The sequence below is a fragment of the Lycium barbarum genome, chromosome 4 (assembly GCF_019175385.1).
Source record: "Lycium barbarum isolate Lr01 chromosome 4, ASM1917538v2, whole genome shotgun sequence".
In the NCBI taxonomy this organism is placed as follows: domain Eukaryota; kingdom Viridiplantae; phylum Streptophyta; class Magnoliopsida; order Solanales; family Solanaceae; genus Lycium; species Lycium barbarum.
Window position 1 is genome coordinate 147,474,010 of NC_083340.1, and position 26,245 is coordinate 147,500,254.

A 26,245-nucleotide genomic window follows, 5' to 3' on the forward strand; every position below is an offset into this window, starting at 1 on the left:
GCAAAGTTTTATAAATTAAAAGTAACCAAAAATATCTTTAGATCTTTCACCTCTCTTCTAGTAATAGGCTTTGACATACTCTAGATAATTATATTTCTAGGTTAACATTTTGTTCTTTGACTAGCAATTACTTGCTAGAAAATGAGGCTGAAGAAAGCAAATAATGCAACTACCCATGACAATTATGTGTTTGCTTATTAATGGATTACGTTTTTAATTACTCTCTCCGTCCCAATTATATGTCATTTTTTGCTTCTCGAAATTCAAACTAGCTAGGTGCAATTTTACTAATATTTTAAAATGTATTCCTTAAAATCATATTGATATGAGAAAAATTACAACTTATACTAGTACTTTTTGGATAGTTTTTGAATATTTGATTTTAAAATATCGAATTTATCTAATCCAATTTAAGTTTCAAAGACTAACCAAAATTGACTCTTGCAAAGGGAAAAAATGGGGACTGTTGCATCAAAGCAGTGGAAACCACAACAATAAGTACCAAAAACATTTGAAGATGGCTCCGGAACAATAACAAAAAAATAAAAAAATTGTGCCCAACGGCATTATACCGGAGATAGCCTGAACTGGCTTCGGAATGAAGAAATATGGGGGCTGCCAGATCAACCCCGAAAAAAATAGAAGGAATCAGGAACCGGCTAGACCCAATAGATGTCAGCCCGACCATAATTCTCTTGCATGTATTTTTGTTTATTTCCTGTAAACTGTGGTATACACAAAGTTGTAAACATTTGTGTAAGTTCAAGAAATGGAATGAAGCAAAACTTGCACCTTCTAAACATTCTCGTATACGTCCGAATGGAATAAAATCATTCTTAAATTTGCTCACACTTAAAAGCAAATAAGGATTAAAAATCCAAACAATTGTGCTCAAATGAACAGGAGACGTCCTCTTCATAAGCACCAAAATAAAAGGGCCCTCTCCTATAAAGCCATCCAGTCAAATGGCTAAAGCCGGATGCTTTGATTCCCGGTCGTAAAATTAACTGGATATGTTATTCCGGACTTTACCAGAACCAGAAGATTTAAATTCCTGGTCATTAACAATTTAACATCCTCTGTCTATAAGGCTGCGAGATTATAAAAGTTTCGGGTATAACTAAAACCCTAGAGTCAGGAACTCCACAATTAAAAGTTTTGGGGAAAACTAAAAACCCAAGAATCAGACTCAAAGTAAAGTTTCAGGTACAACTAAAAACCCAAGAGTTAAAACTCAACGATTAAAAGTTTCGGATAAACACTTAAAATTCGAGATCAAGCTTTCTATAGTAGTGGTACTTTTTCAGCACCAACCAGCCGTTGACAGAAGAAAAACCAATGGTAAAGTTGTCATATGAATTCATAAGTCCGCACTCTTTTTCCCTTCGCCCGGTCTTTGTCCTGATTGGTTTTTTTTTTGGCAAGATTTTTAATGAAGCAGTGACGAGGATGACTACATGACTTCCGGGCAAGAAGGTGAAAATCTTCCACTACCCGATCACATCTCAACTAGTAACCGAAAAGTGGGGGGACTATCTGTATAGGGCAAAATTTGTAGACCCCAAGTGGACGTATTAAAAGATGACATGTGGCGATAGTGACAAGTCAGATTCGAGAGGCTCGGGGAAATCATACTGATACGCCCCCAACCATGGCCTAGGCTTAATACGACACTCGGTGCCTTGCTGCATGTAACTGAGTGAACCACATGGCTTGCTGAATCAGCATGGGGCATGTACTGATGCGGAATATAATATAACATGCATGGTGAGAATGAAGCATAGGTTAAGTAATCATAAGTCTGAAATTAAATGATAAATGATGAGCCAATACTGGCTATATGACATAATTGATCTAGTCTAGTCTATGAAACCTCTGATATGAGTCTGGCTGCTAAACTGTTTACCAGGAAAAAGACCTCGGCATACCTTTACTGTATAACTGACAATAAATAAATAAAGATAAAACTACGAATGAGATGGGGCTCACCAATAGTTAATACGTGCAAGGTCCTAACGAGCTGATCTGTCGTCCTGGAAATCTGCATCATGAAATGCAAGCTTCCAGGTAAATAAAAGGGGACGTCAGTACATTCGAATTTGTCACACCCCGCCGAGGGGCATGATGAGCACCTGACTCTATCGATAGAGAACCGCCTGGCGTAGACTGACATGATCTCACTACAACTGTCTTGGCTTGAAATGTGAGCTCACTGTAATATAGAGAGACACCTGCACACAGAAAAAGCCCAATACAACAGATAACATATGCATGACAACTCGCTGAAGCTGATAGTCCTACTGAAGAGGTTCTCTGCTCTGTCTGTCAGGACTTGCAGCACGAAATGCAGCGTCCCGTAGGATGGGATGTCAGTACGGATAAAAGTACTGAGTATGTAAGGCAGAAATCAATAACATAAGTAAGTCATAAATATAGAAGGATAAAAATAACTTAAGCCATCTGAGGATGTGTGACATGCATGCATGAGTTATATATATATATATATATATATATATATATATATATATATATATATAGTATCATCGTCATAACGTACCCGACCTTTTCAGGACTCAATGTGTAATGTACCAGGTCCTAATGGGACTCGGTGTGAAACGTACCCGGCCACAATGGGACTCAGTGTGTATACCCAACTGATCAGTGGTTGCACAATAGATGTCGTACCCGGCGGACTATAGCGTGGCTCGGTGTAGTAAAATAATGTATATTAGTAACACATGGGCCTTTCGGAGTGACGTAAGGTCGATAGCCTCCAAATAACATTATGGAAATCAAATCAACATCAAGAATCCTTCAATGAGGACAAATAGTCGAGGCAAGAGTCTGCTAACATAGCTAGGGCATTATAAATGAAGCACAAGACATTAGAATAGAGTAAATTTGTTATGGAATGTTCTGGTCAAGTTCAAGTTGGATTCATGCTAAAGAAGAAAGAAAACGAACACCTTACATACCTTACTTGTCGAGTTGTCACCTTGAACGAATCCTTATTCCGATGCTCGCTCTTTTCCCGAGCCTATCTTGAAAGATATGTCTTGAGATATAACCTATCATGTTTGTATATCAACGTTTATGAGTTGCATATCGAAGGGTGATTCGGGTTACGGGAATTTGGGCAACATTTCCTCTGTTTCTACTACGTCTCCAAGGTTACAACAACAACCAACCAACAACACACAACCTAAATTTACCATTATTATCTCGGAGCAACTTTAAGGCAATTCAAATACAATATCAAAACTAGTATATATGGGATCCTTGCTCCCAATTCTGCCTAACAAGAGTTAATTGTTCAATTATAACGGGAATTATTTCTGATACATCATGACCCACCTAAAAATAATTCTCATCCAATCATCCCAACACCCACAATCTATATTTATAAATTCTTGATACCAATTCCTCATTTTACAAGATAATTCCCCATCTATTGCATGAATTTACTCCTAATTACGTCATAACAAGGAAGGTCTTACCTCAATTGATCTTGATTAGTCCTTAATGCAACTTGCTTCAACTTACCCCAGTTCTCAACTCAACTCATAAAGTACAAATAGGGATTATATCGTGTACACGAGCTTCCCGAGCTAGTTAGCGTATAAATTTAGAGTGACGAATACCTAAGTGAGTAAAGTATCTTGGAGGGAGAATCTGGAGGTATTCACGAGTGGTGGAAGGTTGTAGAATGGTGGAGAAGGGGTGGAGTGGGGTTTTTATAACCCCCAAGGTCGGTTCCACCGCCTCAATTCGACGGCAAGCTCGACGATACCGTCGACTTGCAATTGTCGAGTTGCACAGAGGAATCGTACAATTTTGTACGGGCTGTAACTTTCACCGTAGTTCTCGGATTTGCGATATGTCAGTTTCATTGGAAAGAAAACTCTCTGAATTTCAATTTACATAGGTTATGCATTCCATAACTCCTCATATTCTAGGAGATACACCTCCCTCAAGTTGGACAAAAAATTATGTCAGGAATTCTTCCAAGTTTTTTCCAAAGTTTTGACAAACTTAATTCCTTCATTTCGCTTGATCCCGGAACCCTTAGATACTCTTTTAATACTTGTTAAAGGTATTGCTTAACCTTATAAGAGTTCTATGACCTCTTCGGCTTACATTACTTTACTTATGACGCAAACGCCGCAAATTTTTTTGAGGTATAATAGAATTGTACTAGTATGTAAAGTAACTGAATGAAATAAGCAGGACACATGAAATAACAGAACTGAAACTGACTGTATCTGTAAGCTAAACGTGAACATGAATATCATCCGACATGAATATGTATAACATAAATAAGATTATTTTAAGTCTGTAAAGATATCTGTGGGAGAGCATTAGTATAACCGACATGTAACCACCACGTAAGCACGTGGCGTCTGATCTCTTCCCGATCAGCTAAGCCATCATGTATCTTGCCGGGGTACAAGACATGAGCATAATATGAATGGATCCAATAATCCACAATGGGTAAACATGAAGGAATCATCCTAACTGGGCGGAGAGATGCTTATCCTACGATGGCATACATTGTTTCAGGTATTAAACCTTCTCGGTAATCTGTGCAACTCTCAAAACATGAACATGGATATAATTGTCTTAGTAGCCCATGAATTATATAAACATGATTCGGGATTATATTGTAACATGAAGATAGATATATAGTATAACTTGTATGAAAACATGGAAGCATATAGAAGTTCATGAAAATAAACATAAAAGTTCATATCTTACATTTAAGAAACCATGGAATGCAAAGTATGGGTTTTCATGAATTACAGACATATTCTCAATACCAAAAGGGAATATTAAGAATACAATAACGAACTATTAAAGCAAACATGGTATATCCTGGTACATATACTTAGGATTATCATGAACATGTCTAGAACCCTAGTTTTAGGTAAAACGTTATATAATCATGGAAGAACGTGGCGTGGGGAAGAACAATGATGTTCCCACACGTGGATAGAAAACCTACATACCTGTTAATGCCCCAAAAAACTGTAACTAATGGTCTAAACTTGGAGAAGAATCCAAAAACCTTAATCTTGAATCCCTTAGATGGGTTTTCTTGAAAATTCTGGGTTAGGAACAATGGATTCTTGTTTTAGAATTCATGGATACATGTTAGAATTCACTTGAAAGGCTTGGAATAGGCTTAACTTAGTGTATCTTGATGGTGGGAGGGGAAGAACTTCGTGCTAGAGCTTGAGAATATGAAAAGTGGGATTAAAAACTGAACCCGTGTATTTATACTTTTACTGAAGCGGGAAGAAGTACGGGCACAATGTACGACCCCTACATTATTGTACGTCCCGTACGTTATGGACGTACCTTATGAGTTAATTTCCAGAAGCTACGATTTTTAGTCTGTGAGGTACGTGATGAAAAGTACGGTCTGTTCTTTGAAGTACGTCACGTATAAATTATACAGCTAAGAAGTACGACCCGTACATTCAAGCCATACCTGGAATGCTAAATTCCCGTGGTTCCGTTTTCTCCCATGTGAGATATGTCTAAGAGGTACGGCCCGTACATTTTGACGTAAAACGTACTTTTACTGTTCCAAGGGAAATTTTAATCCAACCACGTCCCGTCTTAGTTTCTAAGTCTTGAATCATGAACATAACTTATATAGGAGGTACGAGGTGTTACACATACGAAACTCCGGATAAGTAATTCGGTAACTCGCTTCTGGAGGCAGAAACTACAAAAGGCCAGGAGAAGCATGCCAATTCACGGTCAAACGTCATTTAAGATGTGACTGTTACAGAAGACCCCAAGTTTCCTCCAGCCTTTATTAGGCTTTATTACCCTTTAATACCTTTTATTGCAGCATTAATGTTTGTTATTAAGGGGGCATGATTCATGGAACTTGTACCCCATAGCTCAAGTATAAATAGAGCTTCTCATTTCATTGTAAAGGACGTCTGAAACGTTATACAACAATAAAAAGTATTCATATTATTCTTAGCACTCGCTCTTTTTTGCTTAATACGTTGAGGTTATAGTGATTCACCGCCTGGAAACTTTAGCTCAAAGCTTCTCCAAGACCCAGGCTAAATAACTAGCTATGCTTTACTTTCACTTGTCATGTTAATTTACTTACTATTTATAATTTTGGTTACATTGATCCACGTGTCCTTGGCCACATACTAAAATTCAACTGTATTGATTTGTAAACAATCACAAATTTAAGAAATCAATTTTTTGGAACACATGATCTTAAGCGTGTCATGAAATTTTTATGGCTATAAAAATTTATCATTAAATTAAAATGAGAAGTTTAAAGCCGAAGGAAAACATGTCACATACAATGAAGATGAAGTATTACATTTTGTTATATGTGTGGAATTTCAGTCTGTAAATTATAAAGAAAAAATTTAAAAAATGATTGATTCAGCAAGAAAAGTACATATGAAATTATGAATACGATATGAACTAGCTGAAAGGGTAAAAAGGAGTACACCACCTTAGTTCGTAATCATAGCCTTGAAATAAACATTGATTTATAATCAATCAATAATTTAAGACTTTTGGTACTACATTAATTTATCAGCGACTATAAAACTTGTTACTCATAGCATACACTAGTATTTAAGTTCGTTTAGGGAGTACATTTAGTTGAAGGAAGATGTGATAAAGACAAAAAAAAAAAAAAAAAAAAAGTGATATATACACACACATTTCACTAACTATCAGAGGTTGTGGTGAAAGGGTATGTACTCTTCTATACTTAATCAGTTGTCCCGGATTTGAAATTTGGTATAGAGTCGCCTTTGATAGAGAGCGCTTTACTTCTAAAATGGAACTTCGTGATGTCATCCCCAATTAATCGGCCCCCAAAATAGGTACCAGACATCGGAGGAAAACCAACAAAGAAAAAAATTATAAGATGTGATATATATTTCGTTGAGTCTTCCATGCAATAAAATTTGGTGATATTCAAAGTCTAACTAGCTATAAGAAAGTACCAAATTTTGTGTTTTAGATAGTCGATTAGTTGAAACATTCAATCAAATTAAAGCGCATCACTAGAAAAATTCAGTTTAGAGAGTACATTCAGTTTAGAGAGTACATTGAGTTGAAGGAAGATGTGATAAAGAAAAGAAAAAAAAGATGTGATATATATACATTTCACTAACTATCAAAAGTTGTGGTGAAAGGGTAAGTATTCTTCTATCTTAATCAGTTGTCCCAGATTCGAACTTTGGTATAGAGTCACCTGTGATAGAGAACGCTTTACCCCCAAAATGAAACTTCTTGATGTCATCCCGAATTAATCGGCCCCCAAAATAGATAACAGACATCGGGTGGAAACCAACAAAGTTTTTTTTTTTTTTAAGATGTGATATATTTTTCGTTGAGTCTTCCATGCAGTACAATTTGGTGATATTCAAAGTCTAACTAGCTATAAGAAAGTAGAAATTTTGTGTTTTAGATAGTCGATTAGTTGAAACATTCAATCAAATTAAAGTGCATCTCTAGAAAAATTCAATTGCCTTTGGCACTTCATATATTTTATGAAGAGGACAATTACACTTCTGTCCCTCGGCTATGAACAAATTTTATTTTGGTCCTCATAATATTTGGTGAAGAACATTTAACATTCAATTAACTATTAGATGTGTGTTTGGTCCTTATATATGGGAAATATGTGATAGATTATTAGATTATTCTTAAAACTATATAAAAGATTTATAGATGGTTACATACTTACATTTACAAATGGGAATTAATCATCTCCAAGGGACAGGGAGGTAACTAATTTAAAAGGTTTGATTTTTGAGTACTCTCGTACAATTAAATGTGTGTAATTATTTACACCCCATGTGGTATTTAAATCCTGTTATAAATGCTTTTAGTTTTGTCCAATTTTTATTTAATTTCTTCATTAATTGCACCACGAGTGTGGTGGCATCTTAGTTTGGTGTTTCGTGGCTAAATTTTGGCCTAAAAAATGTTTCTACATAAAGAAGACAGAAACATAAATTAACTATGGACCCTACTGTAAATTAGCCTTGCATGTATCCTTGTCATTGATAAACGAATCCTCTTTTTCTTGTTTATAAGAAAGAGATATAATGAATTTGTTATATCTACTATATATTTGGTTCATTTATGAAATTAAGAGTGGAAATGAAATGTTTCTTTTCCCTATAACATTCCAAAATACATGCTTTTATCAATAAAAAAAAATGAAAAAGGGTTAAATTTACCCTTATATTAGTTAAATTGCTCAATCTTGTTTTTGCTAATCTTGACAACTAATGGAACTCCAACTGGGGGATGATTATTTTAAACCATAATCAAAAGTTAAGGGTTAAATTTGGTCCATTTTCTCATACAATTTGGACGTGTGAAATTTTCTCATTTCGCGCTGGAGCTTCGTTAACGAGAAAGACAATTACGAAATGATTTGCTGATAACAAGAATAAAAATGGACTAAAAGTATAACGAATGGTAAGATGGAGTAATTTTGAATAACCAAACCGACCTTCCTTGTGATGCATATGACGGAGGACGGACTAATGGTCAGGGTAGATGTAGGAGTCGATGGACTAACAAGCTTAATTCCTAAAAGTGCTGCATATGACACCTCAGGAAATTCCATATTAGAAAGGGAGAGAAAAGTGAAGTCCTATATATATAATACAAAACACCAGTTAATATGGTAGCTCTTGCTTTTGGGCTCGACGTAACATATATAGCATAAGGGACAGATCACTGAGGTCTGTTGGGGCAGAGCAAACAATACACGTCATGTGCTTAGATTGTGATAAATATGATATTAGAGTCGGAGTTCCACTGTACAATGATGGTGCAAATCTCAACAAGGACGCTGAGTCCCTATGAGAGTATTGTATATGCGATGCCCATGCTAGAAAAGGGGCTAATCATATCGGGTCAAGGAGAAGGACCGACAAGCTTCTCCGTTGGCAAAACTTCCGAAGGAGTACATATGACACCTCAGGCAGATCTCATATCGGAAAGGAACATAAAAATGAATATTTATGGTACGCGCCCTTTTGAACTTGATATACATAAGTGACAAGTTCATGAGGTCTATTGTGTCCAGAGTTGTTTCAACAATATTGGAGGCCTAAAGCTAAACTTCAAAAAGAGGCCCTAGCTAACTTTTTTAAAATGAAAGATTGTCATCTATATTTTATTTAAAGTCTACTTTTCTAGCTTTTTGATATACGAAGTCATTAATAATTGTTTTATAATCGATTTGTTCTAACAATTTTTTTTCAATTAATAATATAGGCAATTCATTCAACCTTTCTTGAGACATTGTTGACTTGGATAACATTTTATCAATTTTAATTCTGAAAAACATCTTACAGTTGAGACAATAATTTATATAAAAAATACATCTTTAAGGAAAAAATGGGACTCAAAAAAAAAAAAAAAAACCCCAAGCGATTGGTTTATTGACCTTATGATCGAGTCACCCCTGATTGTGTCGAAGCCGACAATTTACGTACCATAGAGTAATATCAACTAAGAAGAAAGACTTCGTACGCTGTTTGTTAAGCAGCATATCAAGTTCTTTGGAACAGTCAACTTCACTAACAACAGACAAGAAATTTAACTCTGCTATACGTACTATACAAAAAGGTAAGGCTGCATTTCATTTTTAATTGTAGGCCAAAGATGACAACTTTTTCCAACTTTTTTCTACTTACCGCATGTTGATGCCCATGTGAAGGCCTGATATGAGCTAACGACAAACATAATATTAGTATGACAATATTTTCGTTCGAAGAAGTATGTACAGAAAATTATTTAGTTTCATTTCATCTTAAAGTTTTTGTTCCGTTGAAATCTTTACATTTTACTGGTCCTAACCAAAACTTTAGTAGTATAATTTAATAAAGTAACATAACTTATTATTTTTTAATTATGAGAACATTCATTTCTTAAGTTGTAAAGCACTAAGAATCTAACATTCTATCTGCTTTTTACTATCGCTTAATGCTATAAATTTATTAGGTTTGCAAAGATATATATTTACTTTCTTAGATTGAATTGTATTTTATACAACAACAGTGAGTCATTATACATTATTCTCCTGAAGATCAATCATTTCTTATTTACCATTCACAAATAAAAAATAGAAAGTTCAGCGCATAATTCAAATGCGTAATTTATCTCGACAGATAGCAGAAAAGTTGTTAGCATGATACAATATTTGCTTCTGTTCTTCTTTCATAATTACAATGATATATTGTTAATAAATACTTTTATCATTTATATCAATTTAGTAAAAATATTATCGTTTAGTCTCACATCATAAATGTATTTTCTTTAAAATTTAGTTTAAATTCTACTGAAGTTTATGTTATATAGTTATACATCAAATTAATTTTTTGACCCATATATTTTTCTTTTATTTCAAAATTTATTCTTATTAATGTTAATTGGTTATATAATTTCTGAAATTGCAATTATTTTATTCATTATTTTGTCAGCTTTTTAAATAAAAATTTGCTTGAATCTTTTTACTTATATTACTAATAAGTTGTATGTTCAAAACACGATTAATATAACAATGTAGTTTGTGCTCCGCATCCAAAACTTTATTATATTAGTGTTTGCTACGAATACAAAATTTGCAAAAATTTATTAATACTTTTTAAAGAGAAGTCTTGTTTAAAAGGAAACTATTTCCCCTCTTTGAGACAAAACAATAACAATATTTAAGCATCAGTTGATACTTTTGCACATTTTCTTAAGGAAACGTCAATTAGAATTATAATTTGACTAGTTTAACTTATTTATTATTTGATCTCCATTTAATATTATTTTTTATTTTACGACATTAATCTCTTTTCACATTTATTAGAGTAAGAATAAAAATGAAAAAGTAATTAAATTCTATCTTATTTTAAAATATAAATATTTTAAGTATATTTATTTTAGTAAACATAACATAAAAATGACATGGCGAAATATCAAATACAATAGTTAAATATCTAAATTAGATCTCAGGCTAATATAAGAAAAGAAAGGAAATTGTATGGTTTGGCTACTTAACCTTTTGAAGAAAAGCAATAATATGGGGTCATGTTTCTTACTGTAAAATGATTTCATTTGCTCGCACTAATGGGTTGATATGCATGTGGCAATGAATCCACCATTATTGACTTAATGGGGATACTTTGGGAATTACATGGATATTATTTGATTTTTTAATATGGGGTCCACATTTTTATTTTTTGATATTGCTTAATTTTTTAATATGGGGTCCACTTTTTTATTTTTTATTTTTATTTTTATTTTTTTACATGAGTAGGAGGTGGACGACGATACCACCTCCAAACTCATGCTTCTATATAAGTTACTAGATGATGAAAGCCCGTCCTAGCACGGGCCCAGTACAAAAAATAGTACCACACTTTTTGTTTAGTCTGTCTAAAAAAGAATGATATATTTTTATGTTTAGAAATCATTTAACTTGAGACTTCCCCTTTTACCTTTAATGAAATGATTTAAATCCACACAAATATCTATGACTTATTTTAGACCACAAGTTTCAAAGATCTTTCCTTTCTTTTTAAATTTCGTGCCTAGTCAAACTATGTCACATAAATTAAGAAAGAGAGAGTACCTTTTAGTAATATAATTATGGAATTCTTATTATAGAAAGTATTATAATTTAATTAATTGAAAATATTAATTAATTATTTTACTTAATCCGCTTCTCCCATATATGACTTTCCTGGTTTGGTCCTCCAATTGAAAGATTTGAAATACACCTTCTCCTACCGAATTTCATGCCATCATCTCTTTCTACTCAACAGCACTGAAAAACGCTTTCATGTGTCAGCATCTGTTATAGTCTTAAATTTTTAAGTATAGACCAACTTTATCATTTTAAGAAAATATGTGTATACGTTTCTTGACTGTTTATATTTCATCTTCTTGATGTTATTCCTCATTATTTGTGTGAGACGTATGTATCTAAACTTATACCCAAATGTATAAGTTTTAAATCTTTTGGTTTTATGACTAATTTATCGGTTTTTGTGTTCAATTTAAATCGTTATTTCTTTTTTCCTGAATTTCTCTTCTTTAAATTTTCTCTAAGCGTACCTTTACCATTTTCTGAACTTATTATCACTATTTAAATGTCCTATCTTTTTTTTGGTTGCAATTGTCTCCTACTTCTTCACGTGGACCCCACCTTATTTTTTTTGTAATTTCTACTATTATAGAAGAGTGGGCCCCACCTTAATTTGTTTTAATTGACTATTATAGATCAATTTAAATCGTTATTTCTTTTTTCTTGAATTTCTCTTCTTTAAATTTTCTCTAAGCGTACCTTTACCATTTTCTGAACTATTATCATTATTTAAATGTCCTTTTTTTTGTTGCAATTGTCTCTTATTTCTTCACGTGGACCCCACCCTATTATTATTATTTTTTTGCAATTGTCTCTTACTTATTCACGTAGACCCCATCTTATCTTTTTTTTTTTTTTTTGCAATTTGCTCATAATTCTTCACATGGCCCCACCTTTTTTTTTTATATTTCTACTATTATAGAAAAGTAGACTTCACCTTAATTTTTTTTATTTCTACTATTATAGAAGAGTGAGCCCTACCTTATTTTTTTTAATTTTTTTTTACTATTCTAGAAGAGTGGGTGGACGACGATCCAACCCACTCTCCTAATATAGTAGAAAAATTATTCTGGCTTTCGTATTCATAGATGTGGTTTAGTTCTAGGACCATAATTTCAGTACACAAAGCTGATAAAATTATTTTACGGAAAATATCCTAATCTTTTCCGGTGCTTGTTGAAATTGTTCAATTTTCCCCAATGTTCATATTTTGGTCCATGCGTACTCTTGCCATTAGTAAAACCTTCTTATAGTTGCCCTTGCTATTAGTGGAGCTCCAACGTAAAATAGATGAATTACATGTGCCTAAAATTTTCGAGAAAAAAGTTCCATTCCCCCCTAAACTCCTGAGTATAATTTGAAATTATTTTCTGGAGCTCCGTTAGGGGTCAATTACAAAAATATAAGATTTTCTCCTAATAGTAAGAGTAACATTATACCAAATATTTGATGGAGATCCAAATAAACAATTTCAAATAATACAGAATCAAATATGACCCTTTTACTACAGTTGCCACTCTGCTTAGGTTAATTAAGCAACTAGTTGGAATCTAGTCCAAATCTTCGAATACTAAAAAAGTTGTCCACTTACTCATAAAAAGTTAATCAAGAGAATATTTCTATGCCCTAAATGAAAAAAAATGGGTAATAGTCATTTATCTTGATAACTATATATGTCTACCAAGTTCTTATTTGACAAATTAATTGTCACCTGAAAAAAAAAATTATACATAAGATTTTACTCTTATTAACATGTATCTATAGCCCTACTAATTAATATCATGAAACGTTTAAGAGCACAACTTTAAAAGTCTTTTTTTTTTCCTTTCCAAGATTTCGCGTACTCCGGTCAAAGGCTGCCCTGTAAAATGAAACAAAGGGAGTAATTTAAATGCACATATACATTTGTTAGATATTTTTACGTCTAAGGAGACTTTTAATGTGGCCTACACATAGGTAATTAAATTAACACGAATAATAATATTTGGTAGCATAAAATATATATCCGATGGTTTCCTTCATGGAAGGAAACAATTATCTGAGTCCCTAGGAAAACAATATTTTACTGAGAAATTCTCTGGTTTAAGATTTTTATTAAGAGTCCATGACCTACCTATACAAAATTGTGACATCCATCAATATGACATCTTTTACATTGACAGATATACGCTAGAAGGCTCTTAACATTTTCTGTCAAGTTTTCTTAAGATTACAAGCTAATGATAGATCAAATGTTATTTAATTTCGACTCACTCTTGCGTAATAATGATTGAATATACGTTTCTAATTTATTTTAAGCTGCAATAATTCCGTGTACGTATGATCTTAATTTTAACAATATTAGCGAAGTCCCGAGATTTTCTATGGCACTATAAGAATTCCAACAACCACAAAGACTTAATTTTAACAATATTAGCGAAGTCCCGAGATTTTCTATGGCACTATAAGAATTCCAACAACCACAAAGACTTAGAAAATAAATATAGTTGTATAAATTCATAAGTGATGGGTAATATCAAGTCCAGACAGTTGAGGGACCTAGTTGTCAGATTACTATTCATAATTAATTGTGGCAACTATTTAATAAAGTTTATTGTACGTGCAGATAGATGGTGAAGGGCGAATCAAAGGTCATTTACATGCATGCAATTAATTAAAGAGAAAATGACTGGCTGCATTCCTTTGTGAATTTTTCAACTTTCAAGTACATACTATGTAACACCCTTCAGCCGCCTACCAAACAGTTCCTTGAAAAAGGGGTCCCTTGTGGAAAGAAAGAAAGAAAACCATATATTTTCTTCTATTGCTTGAATCGGTGACCACTCTAAAACCAAAAGTTTGTTCTTTCTTCAAATTTTTAATGTTAGATTTATGGCATAATACATAAACAGACCCTTAAATTTGGCTTCAGTTGGCAAGTATGCCCTTCAATTTTGGGTGTGCACAAATAGGCACTTCAACTTGTATAAAGTTGAACATGTAAATACAAATGCTGACATGACATATAACTTTTGGAGGTGTACTTTATACAAGTTGAGGTGTGTAGATGATCATTTTGTAAGTTAAAGTGTTCAACTGACAAAGTGGAAACAAGTTGAGGTGCCTACTTGTGCACACCCAATGTTGAAGGCATACTTTGCCAGCTGAGGCCAAGTTTGAGGGTCTGTTTGTATATCATGCCTAGATTTATTGAGAGAACACTTATAGTCTCTTACCTCATATATCAGGGCGGAGCTAGGGGGCGCAACTGGATCCCTTTTAGAAAAATTATATTGTATTATAAAGTCAAAATTATTTATAGTAAATATTGAATTTCATTGACTTCTTGTTAAAATAGCGTCCACTAGACACTATTTCGTTGTCTTTGAAAACATGAGTTAATGGTCAAAAATTCACTTGAACTATCACTTTTTCGTGAGTTTCATGCCCAAACTATCAATTGTTTTCCGACCTAATAGGGTTAAGGTTTTTCAGGTAGGAAAAGGAAACACTGATAGTTGAGGTGTGTTTTAATATATAGATATTGATAGTTCATGTAGAAAAAGGGAACAACTGATAGTTGAGGTGTGAAACTCGCGAAAAAGCGCTAGTTCAGGTGTGTAATGTACAATAAAATTTAGTTTATATACTATCTAGAAAAGAAATAGTAATCCTTTTTTATGTTGTGTCCAATAAAATTTAGTTTATAATAGTATCTAGCATTGGATCAACAGCTGCTGAAAACAAAGTAGGCTTCGTTTTTATATTGGACTGGACATAACATAAGAACGGATTTTTTCTTTTTGCATACCAAAAAAAAAAAGATTCTTTTTTATGTTATGTCCAATCAAAAAACAAAGCCCACTTTGTTTTGAGCAACTGGTGATCCAATACTATATACGTATATATTAAACAGTGTTTTTACATCATATAGAGCTTTGTTTAGCAAGAAATTAGCACAAAAAATTAAAGTTCATACTTAAATGATAGCGAACGACAAGCTATATGTGTTAGAAGATCATTGTGAACGAGTTTAGTATATTCGTTTCGATATTTATTACTGAAATCATGAGAAACCATTAAAGGTCAAGTTTTAAAGCCTTCAAATGGCCTGATTTTGAATTGATTTATGGATAGAATTGAGGGTTGTTATTGAACTAACCCAATATTTTGAGTTAGATTACCACATTCTTTAAGAAGAAATTGCATGGTTTTCCCTTCAAATGGGCTGATTTTGAAATCCTTGCCCTTCAAATGGGGTTGTCTTTAATTTTGTCTTTCAAAATCGAACTTATGCCTAGCAGGACATAAGTTCTTTAGAGGCGCGGGCATAACTTATGCGATATTATGAAGCGAAAAAATTGTTTGCATTGAGGGACAAAAATTAAAAACTAGCACAATATAGGACAAAAGTGCAAACGACCATTTCACTTGGACAACAGAGTTGAGAAAGAGAAGACTCAAGGCCTAGTTCTATTGAAGATTGGGAATTTTAGGGCCCGTTTGGCCATGAATAATGTTCACTTTTTTTTCCGGAATTTTATTCCAGAATCATGTTTGATTATAGAGTTGTTATAATTTTTTTTTGGAATATTACGGAATTTAAAAAACTCCAGATACCCATTTCCACATTTTTCACTCTAAATATTCACTCAAAAAAATTTAATGTTTTTTCAAGTTGTAATCATGTCCAAACCAGTGTTTTAAAAGGCAGTTTCAGGGCCCCGGGGCGGGGCACTAGCAAAACGCCCCAAGGTTCACGTGCGGGGCTTAGTTCACGTGAGGCTTACGCTCTAAGCGCTCGACTGTATGCCCTAAACACGCATAATGTTCAATGATAAGTTGGTAAAATACCAACTTATCATTTCTTTAGTCTTAGATTTTTTCTAAGTATGAGAAAATAGTGTATTTAATGTTGTTTACTTCCATTTTACAGGTTCTATATGATTTAGAAGTGATCAGGAAGAAACCAAGTGAAAATGAGACAAAAGGAGCTAAAACGAAGAAAAGGAAGAACTGGCTAGAAGTGCAAAAAATGGCCAGCTTTGCAATTTCGAAAATCTGAAATTCCGAGGGTTGTTTTTGTCATTTTATTAGTGAGAAAATGGGGGAACTACAAAAGGAAAACGAGGGAGACATTATTCTCATCTTTGGCCACATTTCAAGCTTGAAAGCTAGGGTTCATCATCAACCACGCCATTGGAGGAGAAGATTGGAGCACTTTAATGAGAAATTTCTTAACCCTTTCTTCAATTCCTTGCTTTGTATTGAATATTTAAGTGTGTAGTATTTCATTCCTTTACTTGAATCTTGTTTATGAAAAATGTTTTGGATTGAAACTCTTGTTTTGCTTATGTATTGAATGATTTTTATTTCTAATGAAATGGGTCTTTGTTTGTTTAATTAATCTTGTTGTTTAATGTTTCTTAAGGGATTAGTTAACCCTATGACTCGCCCATTTACTTCAATTTGTGCTTGGAAGAGGAAAATTGAGGTTGAGAAAGATTAATTAACAAGGCGCTTTAAACCTCATCTAATAACTTGAGCTAGGAATAAGAAAGTTAACTTGTGATTCAATTAGTTGTGCTTAATATCACACTCTAAGGCTTGGAAAAGCTTTAAGTGAAATTCATTGATTTGGTTGGAAGACTTTCAATGAGATTTTGGAAATCATTTTCTATTAACATAGACTCACTCTTATAAAATCGTGAAATATATTGGATCGTTAATTGAGAGTCCCTTGTATTCATGCTTGGTCATTGATCATTTTACCTGCTTTCTAGTTAGTTTTATTTTTGTTAGTTCTAAAACCAAAACTAAATATTGAAAAAGTGTTTGACTTAGTTTAGTTGGTGATAAATCCTTTTTTCTTTCTTGATCGCCTAATATATTGTTCCCTGTGGGATTTTACCCCGACTCATAGTTGGGTAAATTATATTGCATACGACTGTGTACACTTTTTCTTTGAGGAGTGGATTTGGACGTTATCACCCAACGCTCGGGGATTGCCTAACAATTCTTACACAAATTATATGTTAAATTCCTTAATTAAAATCGTTGACCCTAATAATTCTTTAACAAATGAGAACATCATGGGGTGAATATCACTTAATATTTCTTTTAAAAATACAAAGCTGAATTGTACATTTTCACTTGTCATTGGTCTTTTGTCCTATGTATCAAAATTATAATATTTAATTATTTCGCTATTTGAAAGTAATTTTATTTTTATTCATGAACGAGTTACGTTTTAATTATAATACTGATAAAGTTTATTGATTATTTGCTTATATGGAGATAAAATGAATAGTATGATAGTAATATTGTTTTAAGAAATTATGGTTATTTCACTGTTTGAAAGTTAGACTTTATTTGCATTTCGTAATAGCCTTTATTTCATTGTATTGTTTATACTTGTAAAATTATGTTATATATAATTACAAGTTGTAAGTGGCGTATAATGAATTGCTTTGATTAGTTTTTTGTGAGGATCACGCGCATGCGCGTCCCCACACACACACATATATTTAATTTATTCACAGTTTTATTTTATTTTTTATGTAATTTTACCTATTTAAAAATATTTATTGTAATTATATTATTTTATTAAATACTATAAATTAAATACCCATGGGGCCTACGCTCCATGCCTCGGGCTTATTTCTCGCCGAGGCATATGTAAAACGTGCCGCCTTTTAAAACATCCGTCCAAACACAACTCTATTTTTCAAATACTATTTTTCAACTTTTTTTTTTCTTCCAAATACTACTTTTTGTTTTTCGAATTTTACATTTTTTTTTATGTCCAAATGCCCACTTAGAAAGTCATGAATTAACAAGCTTGAATTGAAGCTTGTAACTTTCAGTTGTGAGTCGGGATTGCTTTGAAGGAAGCGAGAAGTTAAGTTGAGCGCGAAAACTTTGATATAAGTTGACACATACTCTCCTAAAATATGAATATTGACAACAAAATGCATAGTATGTGTTCGATAAATTGCCTAAGTATAGAATTTAAACTTATATATATGATTGTGGGTGCAAGTAAGCACCTAATTTCCATGAATTCATTCTGTTAGCTACACAACAACATACGCAGTGTAATTTCACAAGTGGAGTTTGGAGAGAGTAAGATGTACACTTACCTTACCCCTACCTTTTGAGGTGTAGAGAGGATGTTTCTGATAGACTGTTGGCTATATATTTCAAAAAGAAACTAGATATACATGCTTATTTAGATAACTCAGAATATTAGAAAGTAATTAAATTTCATAATATTATTTGATTAGTTGTTTGTATGCGATTGCTTGTATTGCTCAGACTCAGCTTCATGTGATCATATTTAACTTGCGAGAAGTTGCCAACCTCCCCAAGTGTGAGTACCGCCCCACATTTGCAGGTGTTATTGTTTGCAGTGTGAGTATCAACCCATCTCACACTTGCAGGTGTTATTGTTTGCAGTGTGAGATGGGTCGACACTCTCCCATGCGTGTTGCCAGATCTCACTTATGCAAGGTCATTATTTGTTGAACTTTCTGAATAGAAAATTTCAGATAAAAAACAATTTCAGAATATAACTCAGATCTCAAAGTTCAGATTAAAGAAATATAAGATTGAGAATTTATGGCTGTCCTTTATTTTTTCCCCTTCCTCATGCATATTATATATCTAAAACAGCCCAATGTATTCTTTCTACCTGAAGTGTAATATTTCAAAAGTATCGATTTTTCTTGATCATTGAGATTTTTATAGTAAGCAAAGCAATGGTACATCAGAAAGTTGTAGAACTTTTTGTGGAAGATGAAGCACAAGAATGACACTGATTAAACTAGATATAGCATAGCTTGTGTTATATATGGCTTAAAAATAACATGGCTTAATAGAACTGAGTGGCAGCGATTGGCGAACGAGATTATGTGATTAAGCTGGCAAAATGTATTTCTTTGTATTTAGAAAATTACAATGTTAACATCTAATCAGTGGCGGATCCAGGATTTTCATTCAGGGGGTTCGGAAAAAACAACAAAAGCTAAATATAAAAAATAACATTGTCAATGGGAATCGAACCTAGAAACGCTAGAGACAATCTTGAACACCCTGAACCGCTTGAGCTAATCTTTTGCTTTTGTTTAGGGTGTTCAAAAGTTAATATATGTACATAAACACAGAAAATCTACCCTATATATACACTATAGTTTTTTGCCGAGGGTGTTCGGTGAACACCCTCGGGCCCCTTTAAATCCGCCCCTGCATCTAATTTGACATAATTTTTCTCATATGAAAGAATCTTTATTCATTCTCATTATTCAATACAAGATTCACGCAATCTTTAGGTGTTGCAGATAAACTTATTTCTTCCGATTCTAAAGGATTTTCTTGATTTCAGAAATGCCAATGCTAGAAGATGTCTTTATTAAAAATGGAACAATATGATAAAGATTACTTTGCTTATTGCTATATACTTTGATCATAATTGCAGCTACAGAACTCTAATAAAAAGATTCTGCTACAATAACTATTGCGAAAACAACTGCAGAAGTACTACTTCATTAATATTCCTGTCAAAAACAACTGCAGAAGTACTTGGAACACAATACATGTCACTTCTGCAAAACAATGTTTGAAACCAAAGATCTAAGCAACTATTGTTTTTCTTTCAAGTGATATCAATCACGAACCAACTCTTCATACTTACTGTTTTTCTTATAAGGGATAAAAGTTTTCCTACCAAAGGCGACTCTATAACCAGAGCTCGAACCGGAAACCTCTAATTAAGGATGGAAGAGTACTTATCACTCCAGCGCAGCCTTCGGTGGGGCTAAACTTATGATTTCCTGAAAAACAAGCACTATATATATATATATATATATATATATATAAACTGCTTGAGTTACTTCTCAATAAAACTCTTTCCCTTATGTTACTGCGGTTGTATATGTACCTATTCATCTCTCTGAGTCGCGATATGCAAAGCATGGAGTTGCTTATAGTTTTGAAATAATCGCAACTCGCTTTTTAATTTTATCATCACATAGCTGCAGTTTTACAATTACAATCAAGAGTATAAACAACAATTATTTTTCTGCTATGCAGGCAAATTTAGAAAGCAGATACACTTTTTTACTGCTTTGTTATACTAATGAGACTGGCTGTGTGGTGTGGATCACTTCTGTCAACAACTAGATAGCAGCTCTGTACGTATCCATTCAAATATTTCAAACAAGTCAACTTGATTGATAATAATCTTCTGCATTGAATCTTCGGGTCTAACTTACCTTTTTGCTTATTAACATCTGAGTGTTGCTTTCATGTCCAATTAAGCAGATTAACTCGCAACTCTATGTGCTTAGGTGGATACCTCTGCTACTTACTCAGGATCAGTTGGAAAGAAACTGAAACGCAGTAACTTAACTTGAACAGCCATTAATGCTCAATTATAACACGTACAATTAAGTTGCTATCAAACACACACACACACAAACAACAAACATAAAATTAAACAGAAAAACGGAAACAGAAAAGTTCACTCTTGCAATCTTCTATTAAGTCCGTCGTCTAAGAGCTCTTCCCCTTGGCCTTCTTCTTTTGTGGGGCATGATGCCATCGAAAAATTCCACAAACCATTTTGGCTTACCAGCTTTAAACACGAGGCTCCACACTACAGTTCCACCAACTAGTCCACAACCGTAGCCTGTGACTACTGATTCCCACGTAAATCCACTTAAAAAATATGACTTTTCTTCTTCATCTTCGGACTCAAATGGTTGAGGAGCATGTGATGGATCACTCGTTCCACATTGCCTTGATAAAGGAGGACCACATAAATCAAGGTTGCCACCATACGAGTCCTTTTCAAATGTGTTGAATTGTGGACCTCGAGGAATTGGTCCGACGAGATAATTCTGAGATAGGTTTAAGACTGCCAGAAATGTTAACCTTGTCAATTCCTGCGGAATCTTTCCAGTGAGCTGATTCCAAGAGAGATCTAACACTTCAAGCATATTCAATTGCCCCATTTCCATTGGAATATCTCCTATGAGATTGTTATGGGATATATTGAGTAGCCAAAGTGAGCCAAGATCTTTCAACGATTTCGGAATTACACCTTCAAAATGGTTGCTTGAGAGATCTATGGCTGTCAGAATTGTGGTGATTCGTTCTAGTTGAATATCCTGGCCTTTGATCACCAACCTCACTGAATCCTCGTACCAAATGTTTAAGTTAAAATATGATTTCATCTATTTAATCTTACCTTTGTCCGCACCATCATATTTCATCATTCCTCTGAAGTTTTCAAAAACTTTTGCAGGTAGTGAGCCTCTGAATTCGTTATGAGAAACATCAAAAATCCGCAACCTGGGAAAGCATGACTTATTCTGCCAATTATTTATCGGTCCATGGAACTTGTTCGACTTTAATATGAGGACTTGCAGTTCTGGAAGAGTTCCAAGCCAACCGGGGAATGTGTCATTTATGGCGTTATTCCCCACATCAAGAACATCCAATCGACGACAATTGTACAACGATATAGGGATAGTTCCTTCAAATTGATTGCCATTCAAGAGAACTGTACTCAAATATGAAGTGCCCCAAGAACATAGCGGTGGAAGACTCCCACTGAACTTATTGCTTCTCAAATCCACAACCAACAGGTGAGTCATGCTACCCAAGCAATGTGGAACCGAGTCACTAAAGTTGTTGTGTGATATATCTAGAAATTCAAGCCGACTCAGGTTACAAATGGATGAAGGTAGTGGACCCTCAAGGAAGTTAAATTTAAGATCAAGAGTCTCTAGCTTATAATAATGAAGTTGTTCAAGGTGGCTTCTCAGTGAATTATGTGAAAGATTTAGGTACCACAATGAATCCCACCTCATGCCGCTAAACCAGTTAGGAATTGGACCATGAATCTTATTATTAGAAAGATCCAAAACCTCAAGTAGCTTTACATTTCTCAGGAAGTGTGGAAAATCCTTCAATTCACAAGATGATAAGAGCAAAAATCTTAGGCTAGGAAAAGCCGTGGTGCTACCATCGATACTGGTCCTCCATGATAAAGGATTGTAGGAAATATCAATTGATTCAAGTCTTTTCATGGTTATAAAGACCTCTATTCCCCTATCACCAGTGATGTTATTTGATGAAACGTCAAGGTTAGCTAGGTTTATTAGATTTGCAAGAGATTGAAGATCGGGACCACCACTGAGTTGATTATGACTTAAATCCAAAATCTCTAGTGTTGGGTTCATTTTCAGCTCATCTGCTAGTCCGGTGAATCGATTATGATGGAGGTGCAACTGATATAAAGAAGGCAAGCTAAACACCCAAGAGGGTATTGTGCCATTCAGTGAGTTGTTAGACAAATCCAGATCGAATAACTTTGGAAGAATGCTTGCATTTCTAGGCAGTGGACCAAATAGGGAATTACTCGACAAGTCTAACCATTGAAGATTTCTCAAGCTTAAAATTGAAGAGGGGAATGGACCCATGAAGCTGTAATTGGAAAGATCTAATTTACCTAGCTCTTGGAGGTTAGAGAAAACATTGGGAATTTCGTCTCGAAGGGAGTTAGATGAAAGATCTAACTCCCTAATTTGTGTAAGGTTTCCAATAGAATCAGGAATGGGACCAGATAAATGACATCCTCGGAGGTTCAAGCGAGATAAAGACGTCATGGTACCAATTGAATCAGGCAGCTCACCAGAGATACCTGTGAACGAAATATCCAACTCCAACAGAGTGTTGTTCGAGTGGATCTTGGGTAAAACTCCTCTGAGAAGATAATTATTACCCAATATGAGCCTCTCCATGTTTGGCAGAAGAAACAAGCTCTCTGTCAGAACACTTTGTAAATTGGTTGCTTTAAGATCCACGTACCTTAAGGAGGAGGAGAAATTCATAGGTATTGGAGATGAAATGTGGACACCAGTTAGAGAAACTACCTCCAGATTTGTGAGGTTCTGTAGCAATGTTTCAAATGTTTTCTGATCAAGTTCTAAGTCACACAGACGACAAGAAAGATCAAACGAAACCAAATGGGAAAGATATGAGATTGATGTTGGGATTTTACCATCAAAGTGAGACTCAGAAAGGTTGAGATGCCTCAAGTTCCTCAAGCGGCCAATGTCACTTGGGATTGGAGAGGAATTGAAGCCATTGTAAGCAAGGTTTAGTGTCTGAAGATGATGAAGTTGGAAGAGGTTGCTGTTGGGATGAATAGTTCCCTGAAGCTGACTACAACTAAGGTCCAGGTCGATAACATGACCCGTTAACGTGTCACAAGTGACCCCAACCCAGGTGCAGCAATCGGTAGTCTCATTCCAAGAGATTGTTTTTGGGAGAGAAGATTTCCTTCTGATATCACACCAAATATTAGAGTAGGCGAATATTTTAAAGGATTGCTTGAACTGAAGCAAAGCAAATGCTTCACTGGGAGAGCAAAGATGATGCACAAGGGAAGAAGAAAAGCTTTGACTTAGCAACACAAAATAGAAGAATGAACAAAAGAATAAGACTTCCCATTTTTTCTTGTATTCAACAAATAACAGAGTGCTCTTCCAAAAATATCGTAATCCATATATATATAAAGTAAATTGAACTCCTAATTTACGTCATCAACATCTAATTTCACCAGTGAGATTGAGTTAGTCAATATTAATATTGAAGATTGCACCACGTCGTAACGCATACTGCAGAGAAATTTTCTGAGCAGTGATTAGGTACAGAATTTCCACAAGACTTTCCATTTTTCTTGGCCCCCGTCAACATTATTAGATACAGAATTTCAACAAGACTTTAAAGGATCAGTTCTTTACAGTTAGTTTGCACTCTTATTATTCTTGGTCCCCATCAACATCTGCATTCATACCTGCAAATTTCCAAGATATTAACAATGGAACTAAATCTCATAGGACCATCTGGTATTAAATTAAGTAACAAAGAAAAAAGTGGTACTTTACTGTAACTAGCGGCTCGATGACTTCTAAGTCTTTTAAGTCAATTTCCACAAAGACTCCAGGGGAAAAAGGACAATATGATACACAGTTCAAACATGAAGAGATGGAAAATAACCAAACCAGAGTCAAGTCTTTCAGTTCTTCTACATTATGTAGATGAATCGTTATTTACATGTAGACAGAAGTAACATGCACTTTTGAAGCTATAAGAAAAATAACCTTGCTACATAATCTATCCTAAATAGTTATAAATAGATGTGAAAATTTCAATATTCAAATTTCAAAGGCCTCTTAGCAGAGGCGGAGCCAGGAATCGAAGCTTGTGGGTTCGGGGTTCTAATTCTTTAAAGTTACTGGGTTCAAAATTAATAATTTGTACATATTCAATAAAAAAATATACAAATATATGATTCGGACTAAAGCTACTGGGTTCGGCCGAACCCTCCCCCAAAGGACTAGCTCCGCCCCTGCCTCTTAGAATAGGGTCTAATTCTTCCCAACAAGAAAACAGGTTTATTATGCTGCTTTCCTATCCAAAGAAAAAATGTTCAAGCAAGCAGGTTAACTCGCAATTCTTTGTTTTTGGATGGATCATTCTTCTCCTTATTCAGAAGTGGAAACTGTCATTTGCAGGAAATGCTATTAAGGATCTGTTTTTAGCTATGCTTGTCGTGCAAGAAGCAAATTATTGACGGGTGTGTTTTTAGTAATAAAGTTGAACTTCTGAATATGCCCTAAACAGTGGCGGAGCCAGGATTTTCAGTAAGGAGGTTCAAAACATAAAAAAATAAAAAAAAAACATACGAAGAAGTCAAAAGTGGTTCAACATCTACTATATATACATAAAAGATAATTTTAACCATATATAAACAATATTCTTTTCCGCCGAAGAGGGTTCAAATGAATCCCTCAGCCCTATGTGGCTCCGCCCCTGGCCCCAAATGATACGTAAAACCCCTTTCTTCCATGCTACAGTTTTTTCCTAATACTCCTATTTTATTTTATTTTTGAAAGAAGATATCTCATAGATTATTATGTGCCAAAGTTTGTGTGGGGTGGTCTAGCGCTTAAAGATCACGGGTAGCAATATTTTAGGAACTAGTTTTTGACACGTGTCATGCTAATCAGTCTAAAATGTTTTAAAATAAAGGAATAATTTAAAAAAAAAATGTGTTACGCGTAATTTGAAAGGTAAAAATGCAAACTCAAGCTGACGAACTATGAACCTACTCGATCAAAATTTATTCTCACTGCAAAGCACAATTTATGAAAAATTTCTTTAATGAAGTTGAAAGAATATCCTTCATTTTGAGAAATAAACGTTTCTTTAATAGTATTCTATTTCGGTAAATACTATTATAATTCGTAGTTGTACACAATCAACTGAATTGGTTTGACATTTTCTTAAATAATTTTAAATATATTCAGCTTCGTAGTTTTTTTTATATATAATATTATTTCAACATTTACATATTTTAAATATGAATATAGTCAACATCGGCTATGGTTGCAAATGCTTGTGTTTTTGTTTTAAAAAAATTGTAGCCTTCTCCTTTTTACATACATATCAAGAAGTTGTTATCGAATGAAAATACTAAATTATAAATTTTTTATAGAAAGTTGATCACCATATGTCTACCTTAAGCTGGCTATTGAA

At 34.0% G+C, this 26,245-nt stretch overlaps 2 protein-coding genes across 2 annotated transcripts; both read right to left on the minus strand.

The window, feature by feature from the left end:
• Nucleotides 1-2,012: 2,012 nt before the first annotated feature.
• Nucleotides 2,013-21,870, minus strand: LOC132638017 (receptor-like protein 9DC3). The gene is made up of 3 exons (XM_060355009.1): nt 21,267-21,870; nt 2,133-2,231; nt 2,013-2,041 (listed from the first exon to the last, which is right to left on the minus strand). Exons 1-3 carry the CDS (start codon nt 21,868-21,870, stop codon nt 2,013-2,015), a joined length of 732 nt encoding a protein of 243 aa, XP_060210992.1.
• LOC132636959 (receptor-like protein 6) lies at nt 20,845-24,795 on the minus strand. The gene is made up of 2 exons (XM_060354074.1): nt 24,592-24,795; nt 20,845-24,500 (listed from the first exon to the last, which is right to left on the minus strand). The coding sequence occupies exon 2, from the start codon at nt 23,530-23,532 to the stop codon at nt 21,871-21,873; it is 1,662 nt and encodes a 553-aa protein (XP_060210057.1). The 5' UTR covers nt 23,533-24,500; nt 24,592-24,795; the 3' UTR covers nt 20,845-21,870.
• Nucleotides 24,796-26,245: the final 1,450 nt, after the last annotated feature.

What these genes read in the sequence shown, in the direction of transcription:
- LOC132638017 (XM_060355009.1), bottom strand. Translation starts at nt 21,870, where the DNA reads ATGAAATCATATTTTAACTTAAACATTTGGTACGAGGATTCAGTGAGG. An exon ending in GAGCCTCGTGTTTAAAGCTG is followed by an intron (nt 2,232 to 21,266) that starts GTAAGCCAAAAT and finishes TTCTGTGTGCAG; the next exon opens with GTGTCTCTCTATATTACAGT. An exon ending in TTCTCTATCGATAGAGTCAG is followed by an intron (nt 2,042 to 2,132) that starts GTGCTCATCATG and finishes TTCATGATGCAG; the next exon opens with ATTTCCAGGACGACAGATCA.
- LOC132636959 (XM_060354074.1), bottom strand. Translation starts at nt 23,532, where the DNA reads ATGAATTTCTCCTCCTCCTTAAGGTACGTGGATCTTAAAGCAACCAAT.